This window comes from Sus scrofa, chromosome 4 (assembly GCF_000003025.6).
Source record: "Sus scrofa isolate TJ Tabasco breed Duroc chromosome 4, Sscrofa11.1, whole genome shotgun sequence".
Taxonomy (NCBI): Eukaryota; Metazoa; Chordata; class Mammalia; order Artiodactyla; family Suidae; genus Sus; species Sus scrofa.
The window spans coordinates 1,657,320-1,678,287 of record NC_010446.5 but is presented as its reverse complement, the minus strand read 5'-3'; the positions used below and the strand labels follow the sequence as shown (position 1 = coordinate 1,678,287).

At 62.2% G+C, this 20,968-nt stretch overlaps 2 protein-coding genes across 2 annotated transcripts in view; both read left to right on the top strand.

Annotated features, from left to right (window-relative positions):
• LOC110260402 (collagen alpha-2(I) chain-like) overlaps positions 1-13,170 on the top strand; it is a 40,136-nt gene extending 26,966 nt beyond the window's left edge. The window contains exons 11-15 of the mRNA XM_021090362.1: positions 5,694-5,821; positions 5,972-6,217; positions 7,817-8,038; positions 11,469-11,681; positions 13,026-13,170. Of these exons, the coding sequence (XP_020946021.1) occupies positions 5,694-5,821; positions 5,972-6,217; positions 7,817-8,038; positions 11,469-11,681; positions 13,026-13,170 (954 nt within the window). The remainder of the gene's footprint in view (positions 1-5,693; positions 5,822-5,971; positions 6,218-7,816; positions 8,039-11,468; positions 11,682-13,025) is intronic.
• ADGRB1 (adhesion G protein-coupled receptor B1) overlaps positions 19,649-20,968 on the top strand; it is a 76,319-nt gene continuing 74,999 nt past the window's right edge. The window contains 1 exon segment of the mRNA XM_021088791.1: positions 19,649-19,783. The gene's annotated coding sequence lies outside the window, so the exon portion shown is untranslated.

Below are 20,968 nucleotides of genomic sequence, written 5' to 3'. Positions count from 1 at the left end.
CGCAGAGTGATAGAAAGTATCCAATATGAGCGAGAGGGGAGAAGAGAGTAAAAGAAGAAAATCAGGAGTTCCCGTCGTGGCTCAGAGGTTAATGAATCCCACTAGGAAGCATGAGGTTGTGGGTTCGATCCCTGGCCTCCCTCAGTGGGTTAAGGATCTGGCACTGCCGTGAGCTGTGGTGTAGGTTGCAGACGTGGCTCAGATCCCGCATTGCTGTGGCTCTGGCATAGGCCGGTGGCTACTGCTCCAATTCAACCCTTAGCCTGGGAACCTCCATATGCCGTGGGAGCAGCCCAAGAAATGGCAAAAATGCAAAAAAAGAAAAAAAAAGAAAAGAAAAGAAAAACAGAGCCTCTGGGACCTGGGAGATAATATCAGAACGTCTACTATTCAAAAACTCGGGGTCTCAGAGGGAGGCAAGAAAGTGTGATACAGAAAAAAATATTTGAAGAAAGAATGGCTGAAATCTTCCCAAATTTAGTAAACTCCATAAACCACAGATTCACAAAGATCAGTGAACCAATGAGGTTCACTCTCAGACACATTGAAATCAAACTGCTAAAAACTAAAGACAAAGGATCCGCTCTTCAAAGCAGGAAGAAAAGTAAGGAACTGTTTATAAGGGGACATTCTCCCAGTGACTTTGGCTGGCTCATCAGAAACCGCGGAGCAGAAGGAAGCGGAACAGTGGCTTCCAAGGGTTGGAAAAAAAAGGAACTGCAGCCCAGGCCCCGTGTCTGCGGAAGGTGCCTTTCAGGAGTGAAGGGAGGTGGAGGCTTTCCCAGGCGAAGGAAACCAAGAACGCTCCCGCTGGGCCGGGTCGCAGGCTCCTGTGAGTCTATCAGTGCCTTGAAATTAAACCTTGGGGGTGGGGGGGCAAAGACTTGAAAAGATGCTCTATCTAAGAGGATATTCAGATTATAAGTAAGGACATGGAAAAACATTTGACCTCCTTAGCCATCGGGGAAATGCAAATTCAAACATAATGAGACAGCACCTCATACCTCTCAGAACAGCTCACATAAAGATGATTGACCATACCGAGGGCCCTGACAACGCGGAGCCACGGGAACTCTCGTTGCTGGCGGAGATGCTAAACAGGGCAGCCACGCGGGAACACTGCGGGTGGTTTGTTATAAAGTTAGACTCTGCGTACTGTGGGGCCCATAGGATTCTTGGCACGTGGTACACAACGTAGGTATTTACTCGAGTGAAACAGACTCAGGACCACAAGAACCTGCCCGTAAGTGTTCACAGCGCCTTTATATGTAGTAGCCCCACATTGGAAATGACCCGGACGGACCTCCTCTGGTGGAGGGCGTTGAACAAGCTGTGGTACCCGCGTGCTGTGGAACTGCAGCAGCAGGAGAAAGAAACCTGCTGGGCAGATGCAACTGTGCAGGTGAATTGTAACAGCTTTACGCGGAGCGAAAGAAGACAGCCTCACAACACTGCATGCGGCGTGGTTCTGCTACTGTGACATCCTCAAAAAGACAAACTTGGAGTGATCGGGGGCACGCGTGTGGTGGCCGGGGTGGAGGATCGGGGGAAGGTGTGACCAGAGACGGGGAGCTTGGGGGAGTCACGGGAGGACCAGACCGTTCATATCCTGATTGTGGTGGCAGACAAACAACATAAAATGCGTTGAAATTCGCACAGCTCCGAATGTTAATGAATTAGTTTGAATGTCCAGGATGGGGTCTTGGGCCCAGGACAGCGGGGCTTCAGGTGGCAGCGTTAGTTGGGGCAGCAGCTCACAGGTTCTTATGCTCACATCTCAGAGACAGACGGTGCCCCGGCCGCGCAGGGCTCCCCTCTCCTGCCTCCTCCCTCTGGAGGCTGTCTCCCGCATCTGGCTCTCTGAGGGCAGCGGGACCCCTCCCCTTAGACTGGCAGTTCTCCAAAGGAAATGTGAGGTGGAGACTGGTGTTTATTGTCACCAACTATGTGCTGGCCCCTGCCAGGCACTGCACACGCCACATCTCCGGGTAGAGAGGTTTGTACTTTACAGGTGAGGCCTCAGAGGCCCAGGGAGGTGGCGGGTACAGGAGGGATGGGATTTGAACCCAGGACTGCCTGAAGCCAGGGGCCAGCCCTCCCAGCATGCAGCCTCTGCTTTGCCCTTAGCAAAGGGCACCTGCCGTGGGGTGAGGGCGGGAGCTGGGCCCCCATGGACCTCTGGGGTGGGGGCCAGACCTCGGGAACCCAGCTGCCAGCGGCTCCACCCGCAGCAGTCAAACTGGGTTGTGCTAAAAACTGCCTCCCGCTGCAGAAGAGGACTTGTTAATTAATTAAATGACACTTTGGCTCCCCGCATGGCCGGCGAGTGAGAACGGCCCCCACGGCTGAGGATCTGGGGCGAGGCAGAAGGGCAGGAGGCGGGCAGTGTAGACTGCGGGTCGGGCCCCAGGGGCTCAGTGGGTGGGGAGGTCCCGCCCTCTGCGCAGGGCCTCTTGCAGAGGGTGGATGCCAGGCAGGCCCAATGCTGTCCCGCGGGCCTCGCCAGCCCCCTTCTCTGCAGCAGGCCAGCCCCTTTCCTCATCTGGATTGTCCACCTCTGGGCTGCTGCTGCAGCAAGGCTGTGGGTTGGTCTGCCCCGTGGCCACCATGGGGTCTTCTCTTCCTTGGCCCCCTCCCCAGAACATGCAAGGGTCTCCTGTCCTCGGCTTCTGTCTGACCATCTCGTGTGTCCCTGACACCCCTGCCCTGGATCCGAGGCTTCGCCACTGATCTGTGCGTGACCAAGGGTAGGTTAGTGCCATGGCCCTGCTCGCAAATGGGCGCTGAGACCCGGCTGCGGACTGAGCCCCAACTGTGAGGACGAGCCCTGTGCTGGGATCGTCCCAGCACTCCCAGGAGGTAGCATCCGTAGCCACCTGCCCAAGGCCCCCATTGGCCAGTGCCCCTCCTTCCTCAGAAATGGAACCCTGGGTCGAGTGGCTGTCTTTACCTTTAGACTTCGCTAAAGAGGAGTTCCCATCGTGGCTCAGCGGAAACGAATCTGACTAGCGTCCATGAGGACACAGGTTCGATCCCTGGCCTCACTCAGTGGGTTAAGGATCTGGCATTGCTGTGGCTGTGGTGTAGGCCATCAGCTGTAGCTTTGATTCAGCCTCCGGCCTGGGAACCTCCATATGCCACAGGTGTGGCCCTAAAAAAAAAAAAAAAAAAAAAAAAAAAAAGACCAAAAAGAAGAGTGGAAAAAAGAAAACATCACTTGAAAGTTGCCTGGTGTCTAGTGGTCCAGCCTCAGCGCTTTCACCACTGCAGCCCAGATTCGATCCCTGGTCTGGAAACTGAGATCCCACATCAAGCCACTGCATACTGTGGCCAAAGGGAAAAAAAAAAAAAAAAAAAGACATTTCACTGCACAGCACTGAGTCTACATTTGGACCAAAGGGATTCCTGAGAGGTGATGTGAGCAATTTCTAGGAATTGACGTTAAAGAGCAGGGCAGACCTTTGCTCTCCCCTTCTCTTTCCTGCTGGCCAGAAGGCAGATGTGACAGCTGGAGCTCAGGCCGTTATCTTGGACCATGAGGTACAAGACCGAGGATGAGGAAGACTGTTGGGGTGCAGGGGAGGGCTAAGAATGCTGATTCATCCTGCTCTGTGAAGGGAGCCATCACGAAGACAAAGTCAACACATGAGGACAAGGCAAAGCAAGGAGACACAGAGAAAGAAGAGTTGGAATCCTGATCACACTTTGCCTGAAAGCCACACTGTCAGCCTTTCATTTACTTGTATCAATGCATTCCCTTTATAGTTTAAGCCAGCTTGAGTTGGTTTTTCTGTTTCAGGCCATTGAAATCTTCCCAAAAGATACCATGGGGAGACATTTGCTGTGAGCCTGTCTAGAGAGAGTCCTGAGGATGGAAAGGAGACTGGGGCACATAGACACTTCTTCCTGGAGCAGGATAAGGGCCCTCCATGCAGCGGGGTGAGGGTGTGGGGGGTTGGGCATGGTGTGGGCCGTCCCTCAGACAGGGAGGGGCTGGTGTCCCCTGGACACAGTGAGCCTGGAGCCAAGAACCTGGCAGCCCCTGGTTGCCAAGCCCAGGACACCGCCAATCTCCATTTGGCCCAATTTAAAATTCGCAGGTAGCACCTCACACCTTCCCTGGAACTGTGAAAAGCACAGCACGACCTTTATACAATCCGAGAGGTTTATTCGCCGGGCCTCTCTCTCTCCAGGGCAGAGGGATTGCCGCGCCCCCTCCTCCGGCCACTCACACATGCCAGGCACACAAGAGACGAGCCCACGTGCCCGTGGTTTATACCCATGAGGTCTGCACATACCTCATATGTTTGTGTGTGCATTCACACGCACGAGCACCCCTGTGTGTTACACATGCATGCCAGCAGTGCACCATACCCGTGTCATGCCCTGTGTGCACACATGCAGCTGTACACACATGCACGTGTGTGGTGTGCAGGCACACATCACACACACAGGATGCCCCAGCACTGGATTTAGCGCACACGTGATGCAGGCACCTGTGCGCCCAGAAGCACACGGCAGCTTCCAAGTGGGCACACACGTGTCAATACACCTGCTCTCCCTCCAGAGTCAGCGGTGATGGAGGTGCTGGGGGTGGCCCACGGGCCCAGCCTGACCTGAGGGGTGTCCTGCCACCCTGCCCAGCTCCCCAGTGTGGCAAAGATGTCAGGGTCTCTGATCAGACTCGGGGCACAGCTGCAGCCAGGGGTGGAGGTCGGGGAATCCAGCTGGGCACCCACCGAGCTCAGGCCAGAGCCTCAGGCCCACAGCCACACGTCACTCCTCCGCAGCATGCGTGTCTGTCTCTCTCCTGGGGCCTTGGGAGAGCAGAAGGCGCCGCGGGCAGTGGATACACGGAGGAGCCCTCCGGGCAGGGCGTCCTGCCCACCCTACCCAGTGTCGGGCAGCTGCCTGCTCCCCTCGATTTCTGCAGAGGAGGTCAGCCCCTGCACCTTTGGGGACCGTGACACCGAGGACCCAGAGTGCTCTGCTCTGCTCCCCAGGGCCCTGGTCTCCTCCGCAGGACCCAGGGACCTCAGCGCCAGCAAGGGCCCCAGGGAGCCAAGCCCCTCCCTCACAGGAAACCCAGCTTCTGCCCTTGGCCAGATGGGTCCTGGCCTGCTGGCCACGCTGGGAAGTGGGGGCGCCACGCTTTCAGGGGCCAGTGGCTGAAGTAAGAGACCGTCCACCACCTTCAGATGAGCTCGTGGGCTCCAAGGGCAGGGAGGGGCAGGGCGGGCAGGAGTCCTTGCGGCTTTTCTCCTTTTATTTCTTGGGCAATGATCGCCTTTCCCACCTTCTCAGGGCTTGGGGAGCTGCTGCTCTTCGCGCATCTAAATCTGGGGCCGGCAGTTTCGCCGGCGCCGGGGGCACTAAGAAGGTCAGCCCAGGAGGGACACGTTCCAAAGCCTTGGCCCTGTTTGTGACCCACATGGCCCGGCCGCCCCACCCCGGGCACCGCAGGAGTGCACGCTGCCACGAGATCCTGGGATGAGCGCAGGCGTGGCTCTTCACACCCAGGCACGTGTGTGCACACACCTGGCCCGCTGTCCTCACGGGCCTGCTCCCCCGGGCCCCGCCCCACACCCATCCGAGAAGCTGGGCTCCGGGCCCGTCCTGGGCAGAGCGCGACCCGGCAGCCCCTCTTGCCAGGCCCATGGTGACCCTGGCCCAGCACGGGGCCTCCACTGCAGGACTTCCACTGCCCTCCGACCACCAGTGACCCTGCGCCACCTCCCTCGTCCCCCCCCGAGCCCCGGCCATCGGGCGAAGTCCCAGTGCAGAACCGGGAGCTCAGGGACACGGAGGATGGAGAGATGAGGTGCTGAGAGGTCAGGGCTGGGCTCAGAGCCTGCCCGCGGGCAGAAGCCTCAGGCCACGGACCCCACCCCCCGCCAGACATCGGCATCACCCCAGCCCCCGAGGGCCACCCGTCCTCACCACCAGCCACCTTCGCCGTCCATCTCCTTAGCTCCACGCCTCCCCCATGCAGCCGGTGCCCCACCCCTGCACACTGGCCAGGAGAAGGGCACACACAGCCAGCGGCACACCTCTCCTGCCAGCTCGGCCTCCACCAGACCCGTCGGCGGCACCACTGTGCCATGCCCGCCGTCTGCCAATGGCCCTCCCCGGGGACCACGAGCTCAGAGAGTCTGGCCCTCAAGATCACAGTCTTCGGAGCCTGCAGCCCAGCGGCCGGCCCTCCGCCAGGTGCCAGGTGAGCTGTAACCGCCGCCGCTGCCCCTCCCAGGATCCGCACTGGTGATGCCCCCCGGCTGGCGGGCCTGGGTTTCCACTGCCTGTTTGTTTATTTTTTCTCGTTGAGTCTAACTCCTTTTTCTCCCGCTGAATTGGCCCGGCACAGGGAATTCACAATTCACCCTCACGGTTTCCAGCCCGGCACGCACTCCTCTCCGTGGCCTTAATTATCTAATTTGTAATATTTCATCTCCCCTCCCTTTCATCTCCCTCTGAACACCCCGACCGGTTAAAATAAATATGTATTTTTAATTCTGAGGCTCCTAATTTAACCTGGCAGGCAACGCTCCACCACTCCCTGGCACCACCTCCAGCTGAGTCACAGTCCGGCCCACCAGGCACACGCCCCCCACCACCCAGCCCTGCCCACCAGGGGGCTGCATGGGGAGAGGGCTCAGGGCTGTGTGTCCATGACGGCGCCCCGGGTGGGATAGCAGTGCCCAGGCCACATTCGTGGCCTTTCCTGGAGAGGCCACAGGACACCACCGTGGAATCCCAAAGGCGGCTCCTGGCCCAGGTCACTGGGCCCAGGGCCTGGGCAGGTTTACAGGGAGGGCCTGTGACAGGTGAGCGGGTAGAGGTCCCCAGACAGGTGGCAGCGGCCCCTTCCATGTCTCTATGGGTGTGTTTCTTTCCTCTCCCCGCTTTGCTGGGCTTGGCCAGCAAGGTGGGCCTGCTGCCCTGCTCCCTCTCTGGCCCACAGGACTCCAGGCCTGGCTACCTGTCCCACAGGTGGGCTGGGGAGTCCACGGGTGAGGGGCTGCAGCTGACCGGTCACCCGACCTGCTTGGGACAAGGGTGCCTGAAAGGACAGGGAAGCCAGAGCCCCAGTCCTGTGTCCACTGGCCAGGCCTGGCCCTGACAAGGCTGGAGGGGTCACCCAGGGGTCCTCGGACCCCCCCTCACCCACAGATCTGCCGGAGCCCGTTACCTCTAGCCCGCTGGCTAAAGACGATTTAACATCCTGCACGCAGGCGTCCTTCACTCTGCCTGCCTCCCGAGCGAGGTCCTGCCTGGCTAGTTTGCCCATCCCTTCATTCAGTCGCTCACTGGGTCATTCATTCATTCAGTCACTGGGTCATTCATTCAGTGGGTCACTGGGTCATTCATTCAGTCGGCCACTGGGTCGTTCATTTCATTCAGTCACTGGGTCATTTATTCAGTGGGTCATGGGGTCATTTATTCAGTCCGTCACTGGGTCGTTCGTTGAGCCAGAGGGTGTCTGCTTGGCCAGGCAGGCGGGACCCCAGGGATTCAGAAACGGTGTGTTGGAAGATGCTGTTGTGAGCTCAAGAAGGCTGTGTGTAAAAAAAAAAAATGAATAAAAAAGAAAAGAAAAAAAAAAAAAAGGCTGTGTGCTTCAGCCTGGAGGCAGCGGGCGTGACGACCAGCCCCCCAGGCCCCGGGGTCTCTCTCCTGGGCTACGGCTGCCGCTCTCACTGGCACCTGGAGCAGGAACCTGAACCAGCCAGACCACATCCAGAATCATGTCCAGACCAGGGCCTGGTGCTGCCCCAGGCCGTGCTGCCCCAGGCCGTTCTGCCACTGCTGGGGCCAGGGGGCAGCGGGCATCTCGGGCCCTCTCGGCTGACCCAGGCCGTTCTGCCACTGCTGGGGCCTCGGGGCAGCGGGCATCTCGGGCCCTCTCGGCTGACCCGCCCCAGCTCACCCATCTCTCGTCCTTCTCTTTCAGCTTCCAAGGGGAGGCACAGGGAGAGGGGAACAGAAACCACACAAGATGCCCGCCTGTGCCCCCAGGCAGGACCCGCTACAAGGTCAGGTGAGGTGACAGCCACCACCAAGGCTGTGCCCCCACAGAGCAGCCCCCTGGGCATTCAGGCTGCATGTGCCCTTTGACCCAGCGCTTCTGTCCCTGGACACACGTCCTGGAGAAAGTCCACCCCGATGCCCAAGGAGGCACCAGCAGGATGTTGCATGCAGCTGGTTGTGGCTTGTCCTCACGACACCAGAGGAAGTGGCAGCTCCAGAACAAGGCAGGGACAGGACAGACAAAGGGCTGTGGCCGGTCCAGGAAGGAGCGGCCGAGGCCGGAGGGTGTGGAAGCACAAGGCCACACCCTCAAGAGAATTCACCCCCCCAGGCAGAGTTAACTGCCAAAAGAAGTCAGCCTGGGTCGGAGCTCCCATCATGCGTGGTGTAGCAGAAATGAATCTGACTAGTATCCGCAAGGACACAGGTTCAATCCCTGGCCTTGCTCAGCGGGTTAAGGATCCAGCATTGCCGTGAGCTGTGGTGTAGGTCACAGACTCGGCTCAGATCCCACGTTGCTGTGGCTGTGGTGTAGACCGGCAGCTTCAGCTCCGATTAGACCCCCAGCCTGGGAACCTCCACATGCCGCCGGTGCGGCCCTAAAAAAAGAAAGAAGCAGAGGAACGATGGGCTCAAACATGGCCAAGGAGGGGCGATGCCTACCTGGAAAGCCCGAGACTTCATCCACGTTCAGGTTTTATTCCCTCCCGACCAGAAAGATCTGAAGCCGTGTCCTGGGCTGCCCCCACCCCCCGCCCCCGTATGTGTCCCCGCCCCATATTTTTCAGTGTATTTGATGCCTTATGTAAGTTTCAGGAGGAAAAAATGCATCCATCAACTCCACACCATGAAAATGTGAAATGCTGGCAGCCCGGCCGCCCTGGAGGCACGGGGTGGGCGCCGCGCTCCCTGCAGGAAGCAGGGGCGTGTGCGGGCTGTCGGGGTGGCGATCTCGGGGTGGAGCTCTGCCTGGACCCTCTCATCTCAGCTGCCTGCAGAGTCTACCTCTAAGCTCCTCTTAAGAGCGTGGGGACCAACCCCTACCTGCTCGGGGAGGACGCCGCCCCCTCCTTGCGCCCCTGACCCGCCAGCTCTCAGGACACTCTGTTGGTTGATTCTCAGAAAGGATCCTTGGCAGCCCTGGCTCCCTCACCAGAAAGGTACATGTTCAGCAGGGCGACACCCCTTGGGGTCCCTGTGGAGGTGTGGGGGTGGCATTTAAGGCCACACAGGGGAGTTCCTGTCATGGCACAGCGGAAATGAATCCGATTAGGAACCATGAGGTTGCGGGTTCGATCCCTGGCCTCACTCAGTGGGTGAGCTGTGGTGTAGGTCGCATATGCCGCTCGGATCTGGCGTTGCTGTGGCTCTGGCATAGGCCGGCAGCTACAGCTCCGATTGGACCCCTAGCCTGGGAACCTCCATATGCCGCGGGTTTGGCCCTAAAAATACAAAAAATAAATAATAATAAATTAAAAATAAATTAATAAGTAAAATAAAGGCCATATGGGAACCAGCGGGGTGAGCACATCCTGGGTTCAGGAAAGCAGACCCCAGGCTGCCTCTGCTCTGCCCAGAGGTGTGTCCAGCCCTGGGTGCCAGGTGGTGTGTGTACGTGTGTGTGTGTGTGGTGGTGTGTAAGTGGGTGGCCTTGGGTGCTCAGGGCTGAGCCCAGTAGTGAACCTGGGACAGAATGGAGCCCTGAGGGCCTGAGGAGCCCGGCCCAGCCCTTGCGCAGCAGCAGGTGCCTGTCTGGCCCTGGGCCATGGTTGTGGGCAGAGGCGGGGAGAGGGCTGCAGAGTGATGGGGTTCTTGGGGTCTGAAGCGCTGCTCCCCTTGTCTCGCTGTCTCCACATCTGGACTCATTCGGGCGTCCACTAATCAGACAGTGCGGTAAGGCAGCCCCTAGGCCCTGGATGAAGAAATAAGGATGCCCAGGCCATGCCACCCAAGTGCAGAGACACAGCACAGCCAGAGGGGGCTGCTGGGAGGACAGGGAGTGGGGACAGCACCTCCCACCTCCCAGAGCTCCGGATGGGGGGGGTGTGGACTGGCCAGAGGCAGAAGGACAGAGGTATTAGGCCAGCCGTGGGCTCTGGATGGAGGATTCAAGGAGGAGCAACGAGGAGTCAGGAAGCACAGAGTCGTGACCTCCGAGCCCCTCGCACCTGGCAGACCCACTCTCTTCAACATCATCAAAATCACCGCTGTCCCTACCACCCCCACCACCGCCACCACCACCGTCACCACCACCGTCACCACCGTCACCACCACCGCCACCAATACCACCAGCACCAGCACCACTGTCCCCCGCCATCAGCCTCTGGGCAGAGGACTGCGTAGGTCAGGACAGCAGCCGGAAGAGCAGGAGAAGGTGTGCAGGACCCAGATCCTCGCTGGCTCCCTTACTTGTCACGTGATCTTGCTCAAGGGACTGCTCTCTCTGGGTCTCAGTTTCCCCACCTTGAAGGGGGGCTCATGCCCCCAGCCTCTCTATTTTTCAACGTTGTTTTGAGAGGGAAATAGTTTGAAGTATTTGAAAGAGTGTAAATGTTCAAGTGCTGACAAACGTTAGACGTCCTTCTCAGCATGTGCGGTCCCTTCCCAGCCGGGCCCCTCTCTGGGCTGCGCCCTTCCAGCAACCTCGAACTTCCTCAAATTCGGCGTCTGTCCGGCCCCTCCTCCCTCTCCTGGCTCCCTTCCTCCCCTCCTCCAACCCCCCGGGCCCCCCCCCCCCGCAGGCTCTGGACTCAGGCCCACCACTACCCGCACTTGGGCTCCGGGGGGAGACAGAGAAGAGGCAATACCCCCGCCCTGTGATCCCCACCCCCTCCCAGGACAGCGAGCCAATGGGCGCAGATGGATGCGGAGACACTGAGGCAGGGCGTCACCCTCCCCTTGGGGACAGACAGCCCTCCCTGAGGGGCGGACAGGAGGAGTGGGCGGGCAGGGACGGTCACGGGGGTGGGCAGAGGTGGCTTGGGGCAAAGCAGGAGGGACAGCCAAGTGGACCAGGACAGGCCTCTGGGCTGACATTGGGTTGGAGGCTCTTTGGGAGCAAACAGGGAGCTGTGAACACTCTGAAGCCAGGGACAGACACGGCCGCCCCACCCGCCGCGGTCCTCAGCCTTGGGGGCGGGCAGGCTGGGGAGCCCGGACAGAGTCCACCCTCCAGCCCGCAGGATTTGACCCGACTTTCACGGAACCTACAGGGAAACTGAGGCCCAGGCAGGGAAGGGACTTGTCCCCAGCCATGCCTCACAGCTCCCCCCACCCCGCCCCGTGCTGTCCTTCCCCCAGGGAGAGGGTGCCTTCTGGGGTGGGTGGGCTGCACCATGGGGCTCATCCTGCAGAGGTGGATGCGAGCACGCTCCTCGCTCGGTCCCGGGGGCAGGGTTTGTGTGAACACGCCAGACCCGGTGCCCTGTGCCCGCCTCCAGGGCCCTGCCCGCTGTGGAGGACACAGGAGCAGAGAGGCCCCGAGTGAGGCTCTCCCCGTCTCCATGGCCACAGCCCTCCGGGTGCAAGAGCTTCAGCCCCGGGGCAGGGGATGCCCACGGGGATGCTCTCACCAGCCCCAGGCCAGAGCCGTCCACCTGCTGGGCGGCCAGGAGAGACCCAGCCGATGCCCTGGGGGCTCCAGCCGATGTCGGGTAGGAGGGGCCAGCCCCAGTCCAGGGAGTGGAATCTGTGTCGAATCCCCCAGGTTGTCCTTTGGGTGGAGGGTCAATTCTGCTCTGCAGGGCGCCGGGCTGAGTGGGGGGCAGGGCAGCTCAGGGCTGAGACAGGAGCACTTGTGTGTGCATGTGCACACACGCGCAGGTAACAAGCCCTCCGGACGTGCACACGTACTCACACTTGCTCATGCAGGCCCTCCCACCCACACGGGCTGGCACACTGCCTGGCCGCAAGATGCCCGGCCTCCCACCCCTGGGGCCTCTGCATCCATCCATCCGAAACAAGAAGCACCACACAGGAGCTTGAGTTCCAGGGGTACAGGCCCCCTCTGGACCCCCAGGGGCCTGAGACCTGAGGAACCCGCTGCGGAGGTGTGTGTTGGCTGCCCTCCACACGTCCGTCTGTCTGGCCGCCCGACACCCAGGCTGGGCTGTGTGCTGGGGTGCCCAGGCCAGGCCCCCACCCAGTGACAGCTGGAGATAGTGAGGCCTCCTGATGGAGCCATGGGATGGGACCTCCGAGCCCTTGGGGTGGGGGCATCCACGTGGAGGCCAAGGTGGTGTTCGGGGTCTCCGTGGACCCCTGGGCCCCTTTTGGGCCTGGCGTGTGGGGCCTTGGCGTGTGGCTGCGGCCTGGGCAGGGCCCTGGGCTGTGGCTCCCTCCCCTCGCCAATTGTCAGCATTGATTTTCACTGCTCTGTTTATTAAATGCTTCGTCTCCCTCCACTGAAAGCTCCCAGGGCTGGCGTGGCGTCCGCACTCCTGAGGGCTCGCTGAGCCCGGGAAGGCCTGAGGGGAAGCCGGGCGCTGTGTGCACGGCCTTTGCTCCGGGAACGGGCAGCGGGAGTGGGCTGGGGACTGACCCGGTGTGGGCAGGTGCCAGGCCCTTAAGAGGGGCCCAAGGAAACCAGTCAAACGGCTGCAGTGACGGCCATCCTCAGGGGGTGACAGGGCCAGGGCTCAGCCCCAAGTGTGGACTGGGAAGGATGGGTGCCGGGAGCAGGGCTCAGCCGCGGGGCCTGGGCACGGGGCTTCGCCGCATCCGGCACAGTTTCTGGCCCGAGGCCCTTCCCTCCCCTTTCCGGCCTGTCGAGCCGATGTTCCCCTTTGGAGAACAAGTCAGGGGGAGGGCTCTGGTGTCAGTCCTCGTCCGTCCCCGGCTGTGTGAGCGTGGGCGGTCACACCACCTCTCTGAGCCACTACCTGCCCAGCTTCAGAAGGGCCGCACGCCCTGTGGCCTCTGGCGGTGGCCGCGGGGGCAGATGAACCCCAGACGAGGAGTGTGGGGCCAGACCGCTGCTGGGGACGTGCCATTTACAGGACCTCGAAGGCCCCGGGGCTCCGCGGTCAGCGCCAGCCGGGGACCCCCACAGACGCAGCGGCGGCCGAAGCAGTGGCGGCGCTGGCTGTGGCCTGGAGCCTCTCCCTGACCCGCACCTCCTCTGCCTGTGCCCAGGGGTGTTAGGAAAACCCGTCAATCGCGCCTGGTTCTCACCCAAGAGTTGTGAGAACGAGTGGTTGAAAATAGCCTGAAACCACCCTGGCCTCTTCCCCAGGGAGGGCAGGGCAGGGCGGGGGCCGGCGGGCAGGGCGTCTGGGTTACATAAGCTCCCCCCACCCCGCCCCCCGCCCCCGCTCCACAGCCACCAGCTGTGCAGGGCCTGGTCTGGGGGCCGGCCTGGCCCGTGGGAGGCCGTGGCTGTGACTTCCCTGGGGCCTGGGGACTCGGCGGAAGAAACTCCTTGAGCACTTGATCCTGAGTTTCCCAAACAAGTGCCTCATTCCTCCTCCTCCCAGAAGCCCGCCTGAGTGCCCCACGATAGGGACCCACGGTGTGGCTCTGGCCAGGGCCTTCTCCTCTCCGAGCCTTTCCCGTGGAGCACAGAGCTGCCTGGCCCAGCAGGGGCCCCCAGGGTCACAGAGGAGGGCTTGGCCACTCTCCCTGGCACCCCGCCCACCTGTCCCCTCCTGGAGGCCTGTCTCCCTCCCCAGAGCCCATCCCAGTGCCCCAGCAGCTTCGACGCCATCCGCGCAGACAAGTGCCCTGCTCGGTTAAAGGGACCTCGATCTTTCCAGGCCTGGTGTCTCCCGTTCATTCTGCAAGGGGAGGCCTTGCCCTGAGATCTCTGTGTCAGGCGGGCCGGGGAGAAGGGAGGCCCAGCCCTGGCTGCAGCAGGAGGGCTTAAGGTCAGCCGCAGCAGGGACCTCCAAGGGCCAAGGTTCTAACAGCTGGAACCACGGGCAGCTCTTCCTGCCCACCTCCTGCCCTGCCAGCCCAGGCCGGGGGGTGGGGTGCAGGAGGGCCCCCGGGGCACTCGCTCCATGGCACCGGGGACAGGTGGCAGGAACCCATGGCATCAGGGCAATGGGGCATGAAACTGGAGGAAGGGGCTCTTTCCTGTGGGCTGGGCTGGGTCAGTGCAGGGGCAGGGGCGAGGCGGCAGCTGTGGTCCCTGGCACTGGAGAGCAGAAGTGCGCCTCGGACCCACAGCCCACACTTCCCTGGAGATTGCCTCTGTGCCAGGCCTGCCCGATTCACTCACTTAATCCTGACAAAGCCCACAGGAGGCTCCTACTGTTCCCAGTTTACAGGAGCAGAGCGGTCAGACAGCTAGAAAGTGGAGCCATCAGGACAGAGCCCGGCCTCTGGTCTGGCTGGGGCCACGGCACCAAGGCACCCCGAGGACCCCCTACGCCCGCCCGGAGCCCCCATGGGGGGAGGGGAGAGGTACTGGGCGGCTCCCCAGCCCTGGAGCCCAGCCTGGAGCCACAGGACCCGTGCTCGCCAGAGTCCAGTCAAGGCTAGGTCTCAGGCGCCCACTGGCCAGAGTCCCCAGGGGGAGCCTCAGGACTCCTGGAGGCCAGACTCAGCTGGGATGGCAGCCGCAGCGGGGCTCCTCATACAGAGCCACCAGCCCCCGAGGCTGTTCAAAGTGAAATTAGGAGCTCCCATTATGGTTCGGTGGCAACAAAACTGACTAGTATCCATGAGGACAGAGGTTCAATCCCCGGCCTAGCTCAGTGGGTTAGGGATCTGGCATTGCCGTGAGCCTGTGGTGCAGGTTGCAGATGCGGCTCAGATCTGGTGTTGCTGTGGCTGTGGTGTAGGCCGGCAGCCGTAGCTCTGATTCGACCCCTAACCTGGGAACCTCCATATGCCGTGGGTGCGGCCCTGGAAAGAACACCAAATAAATAAATTAATTAAATAAAGTGAAATTAATCAAAAGTAAGTAAAATTCAAATTCCAGTTCCTCAGGCACACAAGCCACAGCTCACGTGCTCAGCAGGCACGTGCGGCCAGCGAGGACGACCTGGATCGTGCAGCCCGTAGCCCGGCCACCATCTCTTCTATTGGGCAGCTCTGTAGAATCGTCTAGAGCCTGGCCCTCTCTGTCTGTTGCCACCCCGCCCCTGCCCGGGGTGGGCAGCCTGAGGAGGGAGGCGAGGGAGGGTGGGAGTGGTGGTTGGCCTCCCCGGGCCCTCTCACTGCCCGGCTCCTGAGAACTCACCCTGACTTGACCCTGAACTGGGTCTGCTAAGAAAGCAGCCCATGCCAGCAGACAGCACACCTGCTGGGCCCCACGTGCGCTGGGCCCTGGGAGCAGAGGCCCTAGTGGAGGGCGTGGTCACTGTCACTGGCCCCGGAGGGTGGCCGAATGTTTGACTCAGAGGTGTCTGCCCTGTTCAGGGACACGGCCAGGGGCCCATCTGAGCCCCATTCTTTAGAATGCCGCTTAACTGGAGGAGCTGGAGCCTCTGGCCTCGCCCACCTTCCTCCCTGGCATCCGGCCTCTTGTTCCTCCTCTCCCAGTCGTGTGTATGGCCTGGAAGGACCAGGGCCGCCAGGGGTGGAAGGAGTGGGGAGGGCAGAGCTTCCCAGGGTGGGGTCTCCCTTCGGCTGAGTGGCAGCCAGGCTCTGTGTGTCCCGACCGGGAGGCTAATTGTGGCCTGTTGCATCCACAGTTAATTACGGTGCGTGGGAATCAGCCAGTTACTCACCGCCTCAGCCCCCGCCCACCCTCTGCCTTGCAAAGTTCACCCAGTGTTGGAGGGGATCGCGGAGGTCCCCAGGCTGGGATTCCTGTGCTGTCCCCTCCTACCCAGCCCCAGGTGGCCTCTGACGGCCCAGAGGAGGGCTGTCAGAGGCTAAGGCTCTGTTCCCGGGACAGGATGGGAAACCAGGAGCCAGGAGCTGGGTTCTAGATCCCCCGCTCCCATGTGACCTCAGGAAAGCCCTCACTGCTCCCCCGGGGATCCGTGGTTCTGTAGGAGAAGAGCTGGAAACAGACAGGACTTCTGGGTGTGCGTCCTGCTGCTCCACGGGGTCCCCCCTCCCCACAGTTCTTCTGTTTCTTACCCCTGGGGGGAGATCTTAGAGCGTCCACTCCGGCTCGGGACTAAAGAACAGAATGGGTAAACCTGCCATGAGTGTGGGGCCAGGCTCAGGGCTTAGGACGTGGCCAGGGCCAGTGGTCAGTGAGGCAATGGCGGTGGTGAGGAACCAGTGTGTGGCCATGAAACAGGCTTTTTTTTTTCCTTTTTTTTTTTATTGCCACCCTGGGGCACATGGAGTTCCTGGGCCAGATTCAAGCCAATTGTGACCCGAGCCACAGCTGCGGTAACAGGAGATCCTTAACCCACTGTGCCGGGTCAGGGATCGAACCTGTGTCTCAGGGCTCCAAAGACGCCACTGCCCCGTTGTGCCACAGCAGGAGCCCCGAAAAGGGGTTTTAAGGTCCCAAATGTCATGCTGCCTCGGAAGCTGGGTGAACAGGTTCCAGCAGGGACCATCAGTTGCAACCTCCCAGGCCGAGCCCATCGTGGGTTTCTTCCAGCTGCGGCTCCGCCCACAAGTGAGGTGAGCGGGTCAGGGTTGCACAGGTGTTGGAGGGTCTGGATGCAAACTGGTAGCAAATCTTGGGGAAAGCAGCTGTTGGATTAGAGTTCTAGAATCCTGAAGTGTCGGGGCCGTAGGAAACCTTCAAAACCCTCCAGTCACGGCCCTCGTGTAGCCACGGGGACACTGAGGCTGAGCAGGGCAAGCGTGACTCTCCAGTTTAGGACACTTGGCTGGGAGCAGGCCTGGGAACAGTGGCAGGATTCCCTGCACTGGAATTTCTGGGGCCAGGCTGACGCTGCGCCCTCCTGGGGAGGGGCATGGGAGCGGGGCTGGCGCTTTCTGCCTCTAGGAGCGGGGGGGCTGTCTGGGGTCTGGATCAGGGGCTGGGGCAAGGGGACACTCTTCCAAAAGGGGAGAATCAAGGAAGGAGGTAAGGAGACCCCAGAGGAGGGACCCGGGAGGCATGGCTGAGAAGCCCCGGCTGAGGGCTTACCAACGTGCGGCTGGATGGTCTGGGTGGAGGGGGCCCTGGGAGACCCAGGCCGGGTCCCAAAGCAGCGCGGGATGGCTGCTACCCTCCCCCATCAGCAGGAGAAGGGCTGGTGGCAAAGCGGCCGCTGAAATCCTGACTCAGAGCCGCCAGCACCCTTGGCGCAGCCTCCCGGCCTGATGTCAGAGGCCCCCTGGTGGCCACGGGCTGCTAGTGCAGGAAGGCGACGGCGGCGAGGGCCGCTGCAGTGAGGCTCTGGGTGGGAAGGGTGGGAGCTGCAGCTGCGGGTCCTCAAGGCAGCCCCCTGGGCACCACCTCTGCTCTGCCTCAGCGCAAAGACTCTGGGGGAGGGAGGGGGAGGACAGAGGCCGCCCTGGAGGTTGACTGGGAAAGGGGCTTCGGCTGCCGTGTGGTCTGGGTCTCTGTTACCCTGCCGGGCAGCCCCTCGGGACAGCTCTAGGCTGGCCTTCCGAGAGGGACTGGTTTGGAGGGAGCTCCACCTGATGAGGTGAGTGATGTGCCCGGGCAGCCAGTCAACTTGAGATGCCGCCCCCTCGCCCTGCCCCGGTGCTTGGTGCTGGTGGTGGAGATGCTGACCGTGACGGGTGATGGTGACGGCGTCGGCGACGGCGATGGTGTTGACGATGGCACTGTCTGGGGGTTATGGCGACGGCCATGGGGAGAACAGTGTGGGGGTGGGTGCTGACATTCAGGTTGAGAATCGTAACGATGTTTGTGAATTAGTGTTTGATGGAGACAGTGATGGCATCCTGATAGAGCCTCCTTGCAGGAAGCCGAGAAAACCAGACAGTGGCTCAGATGTTGGGCTCGGGCAGCGAAGGCATTCGTGGACTGCTAAGATGATAAACGTGCAGAGTGTTCGGTATTCAGGCAGAGCCAAAGAGGATCTTGCATTCAGAGTGGACCACAAGCTGAGACAAAGAAGCAAGGGCCTGGGAGGCAGAAGCATCCTGGGAGAGAAGGACCCTGAAGTAATCTGCCAGAGGTCATTCCTCCAAGAGTTGGCATTTCATTCTAGAGAGGCCCCTGTGGGTCTCTGGCCCAAGGTCTCAGAAGAAGGGGGCCCATGGATGCTTTGAGAAGGGACACGAAACCACTGGGGGGCCATCTCCATCAGCTTACAGAAGACAAGCTCCGAATATGGGGCCGGGATGTCCCCACTGTCCCCACGTCAAACGAGGACGGATGGAGGATGTGAGTGTGGACGGAACGGCAGGACAGCCTCGAAGGGTGAGTGGTGGCCTGGACCTCACTTCCCAACCCTTTCGGCTCTTCTTCCGAGCCCCTCCCTCAGCATCTCTCAGAACAGGAGTCCACCTAAGGCAAGGCGGGCCAAACCCACCTGCGCTGTTCCAGCGGGCCCTTCCCACCCGCGCCGACCTCGGATCCTCTCGCATGGGGTCCCATCTGTGCCAGTGACTGTCTCCTGCTCATCACTCATCCCATCTTCCGTCCAATCCGGCCACCCACTCTCATCCACCTATCCACACAGCATCCTTCCAACTGCATGGCCCACCCATCTCTTCAGCCCTCCATTCATGTGCCACCCGTGCACTGAAGCACCCACCTAGCCTGCCCATCCTCGCCCACACCATCCTCTCTGCTCCTCGGGTCCAACCCCTCCCACCCTTCCATCCAACGTCGCACTCATCTCTCTAGGCGTCTGTCCATCTACCCATCCTCCGGCGCGCTCCTGTCTACACCCGCTTACCTCATTCATCCTTCCACCCATCCCACCCTCTCGTGCACCTTTGTGCATTGTCTGTGCACAACCCCATGTGACTTCCTTCCCTCCATCCCTCTGCCCTCGGTCTGTCCACGCGTCCATCTGTCCACCCATCCATCAATTATCCAGCCAGCTAGCCGGCAGCCACTCCTCGGCTCCTGGAAGAGGCAGAGAGCTGAGACCCAACTCTCGGCTTTGCTGCTGCATGGGGCAGGCGCTGGGCTTTCCTCGGTGTGCGCGCGTGTGTGCATTTAATCCGTACCCCCACCCCGTTATCTCTCTCCCCTCCCCCACACCCCGCCCCCCGCTCGCGCTCCCCTCTAATGTGTGATCTGGAAGCTCTATAAAGCCTGATGTAATCCGTAATGCAGTCTCTGGCTCCCGATTCGGGATCCAGTTTCAGAGAGCGAGAGATTGGGGAGCGCCGGCAGCCCGGTGGGGGGAAGCAGCTCGCCTCTCTCCTCCTCCTTCTCCTCGTCCTCGGCCTCCTCCTCCTCCTCCCCGCGCCGCCCCGCCCCCGGCTCGGCTCGGCTCGCCCCCCCCTCAGGAAGGGGAAAAAAGGCGAGAGGAGCGGGGCAGGCGAGAGGAGCGGAGCGGCGGCGGCGGGCGCAGGCGGCGGCGGCGGCGGGCGCGGCGTTGGCGGCGGCCCCGGCCGAGCGAGCGCGGAGCCGGCGAGCCGGCAGCACAGGCGGCCGCGCCGCGTCCTGGCCGGGCCCGGGCCCGCGCGCCCCGCATCGCCCGCAGCCCGGGCATCCGGACCTCCCCGGCGTCCCGGGGGCGCCGGCAGGCGGGGGAGGGGAGGGGGCCTGCGCGCGCCGGCGGGGGCGCTCCCGGGGGCGTCCCGGCTAGGCCCGGAGCTGGCCGGGGGCGGCGGCGGCGGCGGGAGGAGCCCCCCCTCCGGTAGGGCGCCCGGCTCGGCCGCCGGCGACGCGGGGCGCTCCTGGGGATTTGCAACTCGCCGGATCAAGTCCTCGCCAGCGGGCCCGCTGCTGCTGGGGAAGGTAAGGAAGGCTCCGGTGGGGGGCTGGGGGCGCGCGCGAGGGGGCGCAGCGAGGGTGGGAGGGGGCCGGGGGAGGGGCGGGCGCCCGGACTTCCTAACTTCGCCGTTTGGGGCTTAGCAGCTCCGAGGTTTGCGCTCGGAGCTCGGGAGTTTGCCCCCCCCCCACCCGCCCCCTGCCTCCTCCAGCGGCGGCGACGGAATCTGGCAGGTCTCCGCGCGCCCGCACCGGGAGGGCTGAGGAGGGGGCGACCTGGACGTGGGAGAGGTTCCTCGGCGCTGCTCGCCTCCCCCCCCCCATCCGCGCGCGCACACACACACACAGCCTGGCCAGGGTGGCAGGCCGGGCTGGGGAAGACACCCCCTCCCCATCACAGGCACAGACCTAGGGCAGGCTGGGGAAGGCGTTCCCGTTGTGTCCCCAACACGTACAGACGCTGGCAGGGGTCTGAGGAAGCCCCAGATGTGCCCACAGCCACACACAGACCCCGGGTAGGTTCAGGAGACACCCCAGTGTGTCCCCCTTCCCCTCATCCCGTCCAGAGCCCCCACAGACCCTGTAGGGGCCCGAGATGTCCCCCCCCCCACGCACAGTCTCTCCCTCGCAGTCTCACCGAAGCCCCGGCACTGGCGGTGGACGCTCGCCGGAGCTTCTCTTCCCCCCAGGTCGGGCCGAGGGCTGCCCTAGCGCCCGGCCGCCTCCTTCCACGCGCACAAACACCCCGGCTCTTCCCGTTCTTGCTTTCTTTTCCACTCGTTCCGACAGGCCGCGCGGATAAGCCGCTCTGAACTTTGGGTCGGCCCTGCGCCCTCCCCGCGCGAAGCAGGGAGGCCAGGCACTGGGTGCTCCTCGGTCCCCATTCCCGGTGGACAGAGGCCACCGGTCCACGGCCGACGCGCTCGCTTGGAGCTGCCTCGAGGAATGAGCATGGCCCCCGCCCCCTCCCCGGCAGGCTGGGGCTCTGAGCCTGGCCGGCCGCCCTCTCCCCCGAGGCCCCGAGGCCCCCTAGGCAGGGCAGAGCGCGTCTCGGGCCTGCCTCGGGAGGGGGCGGCGGAGCTGAAAATCGCCGCGAAGCGAGGCGGCCGGGAAGGCTCGTCAGAGGCTGCGGCTCCGAGCCCGGGTACCTCTGCTGGGCCTCGGCGGCTCCTGCTGGGTCACTTACCAGGCAGCCCGGAGAACGCCCGGTCA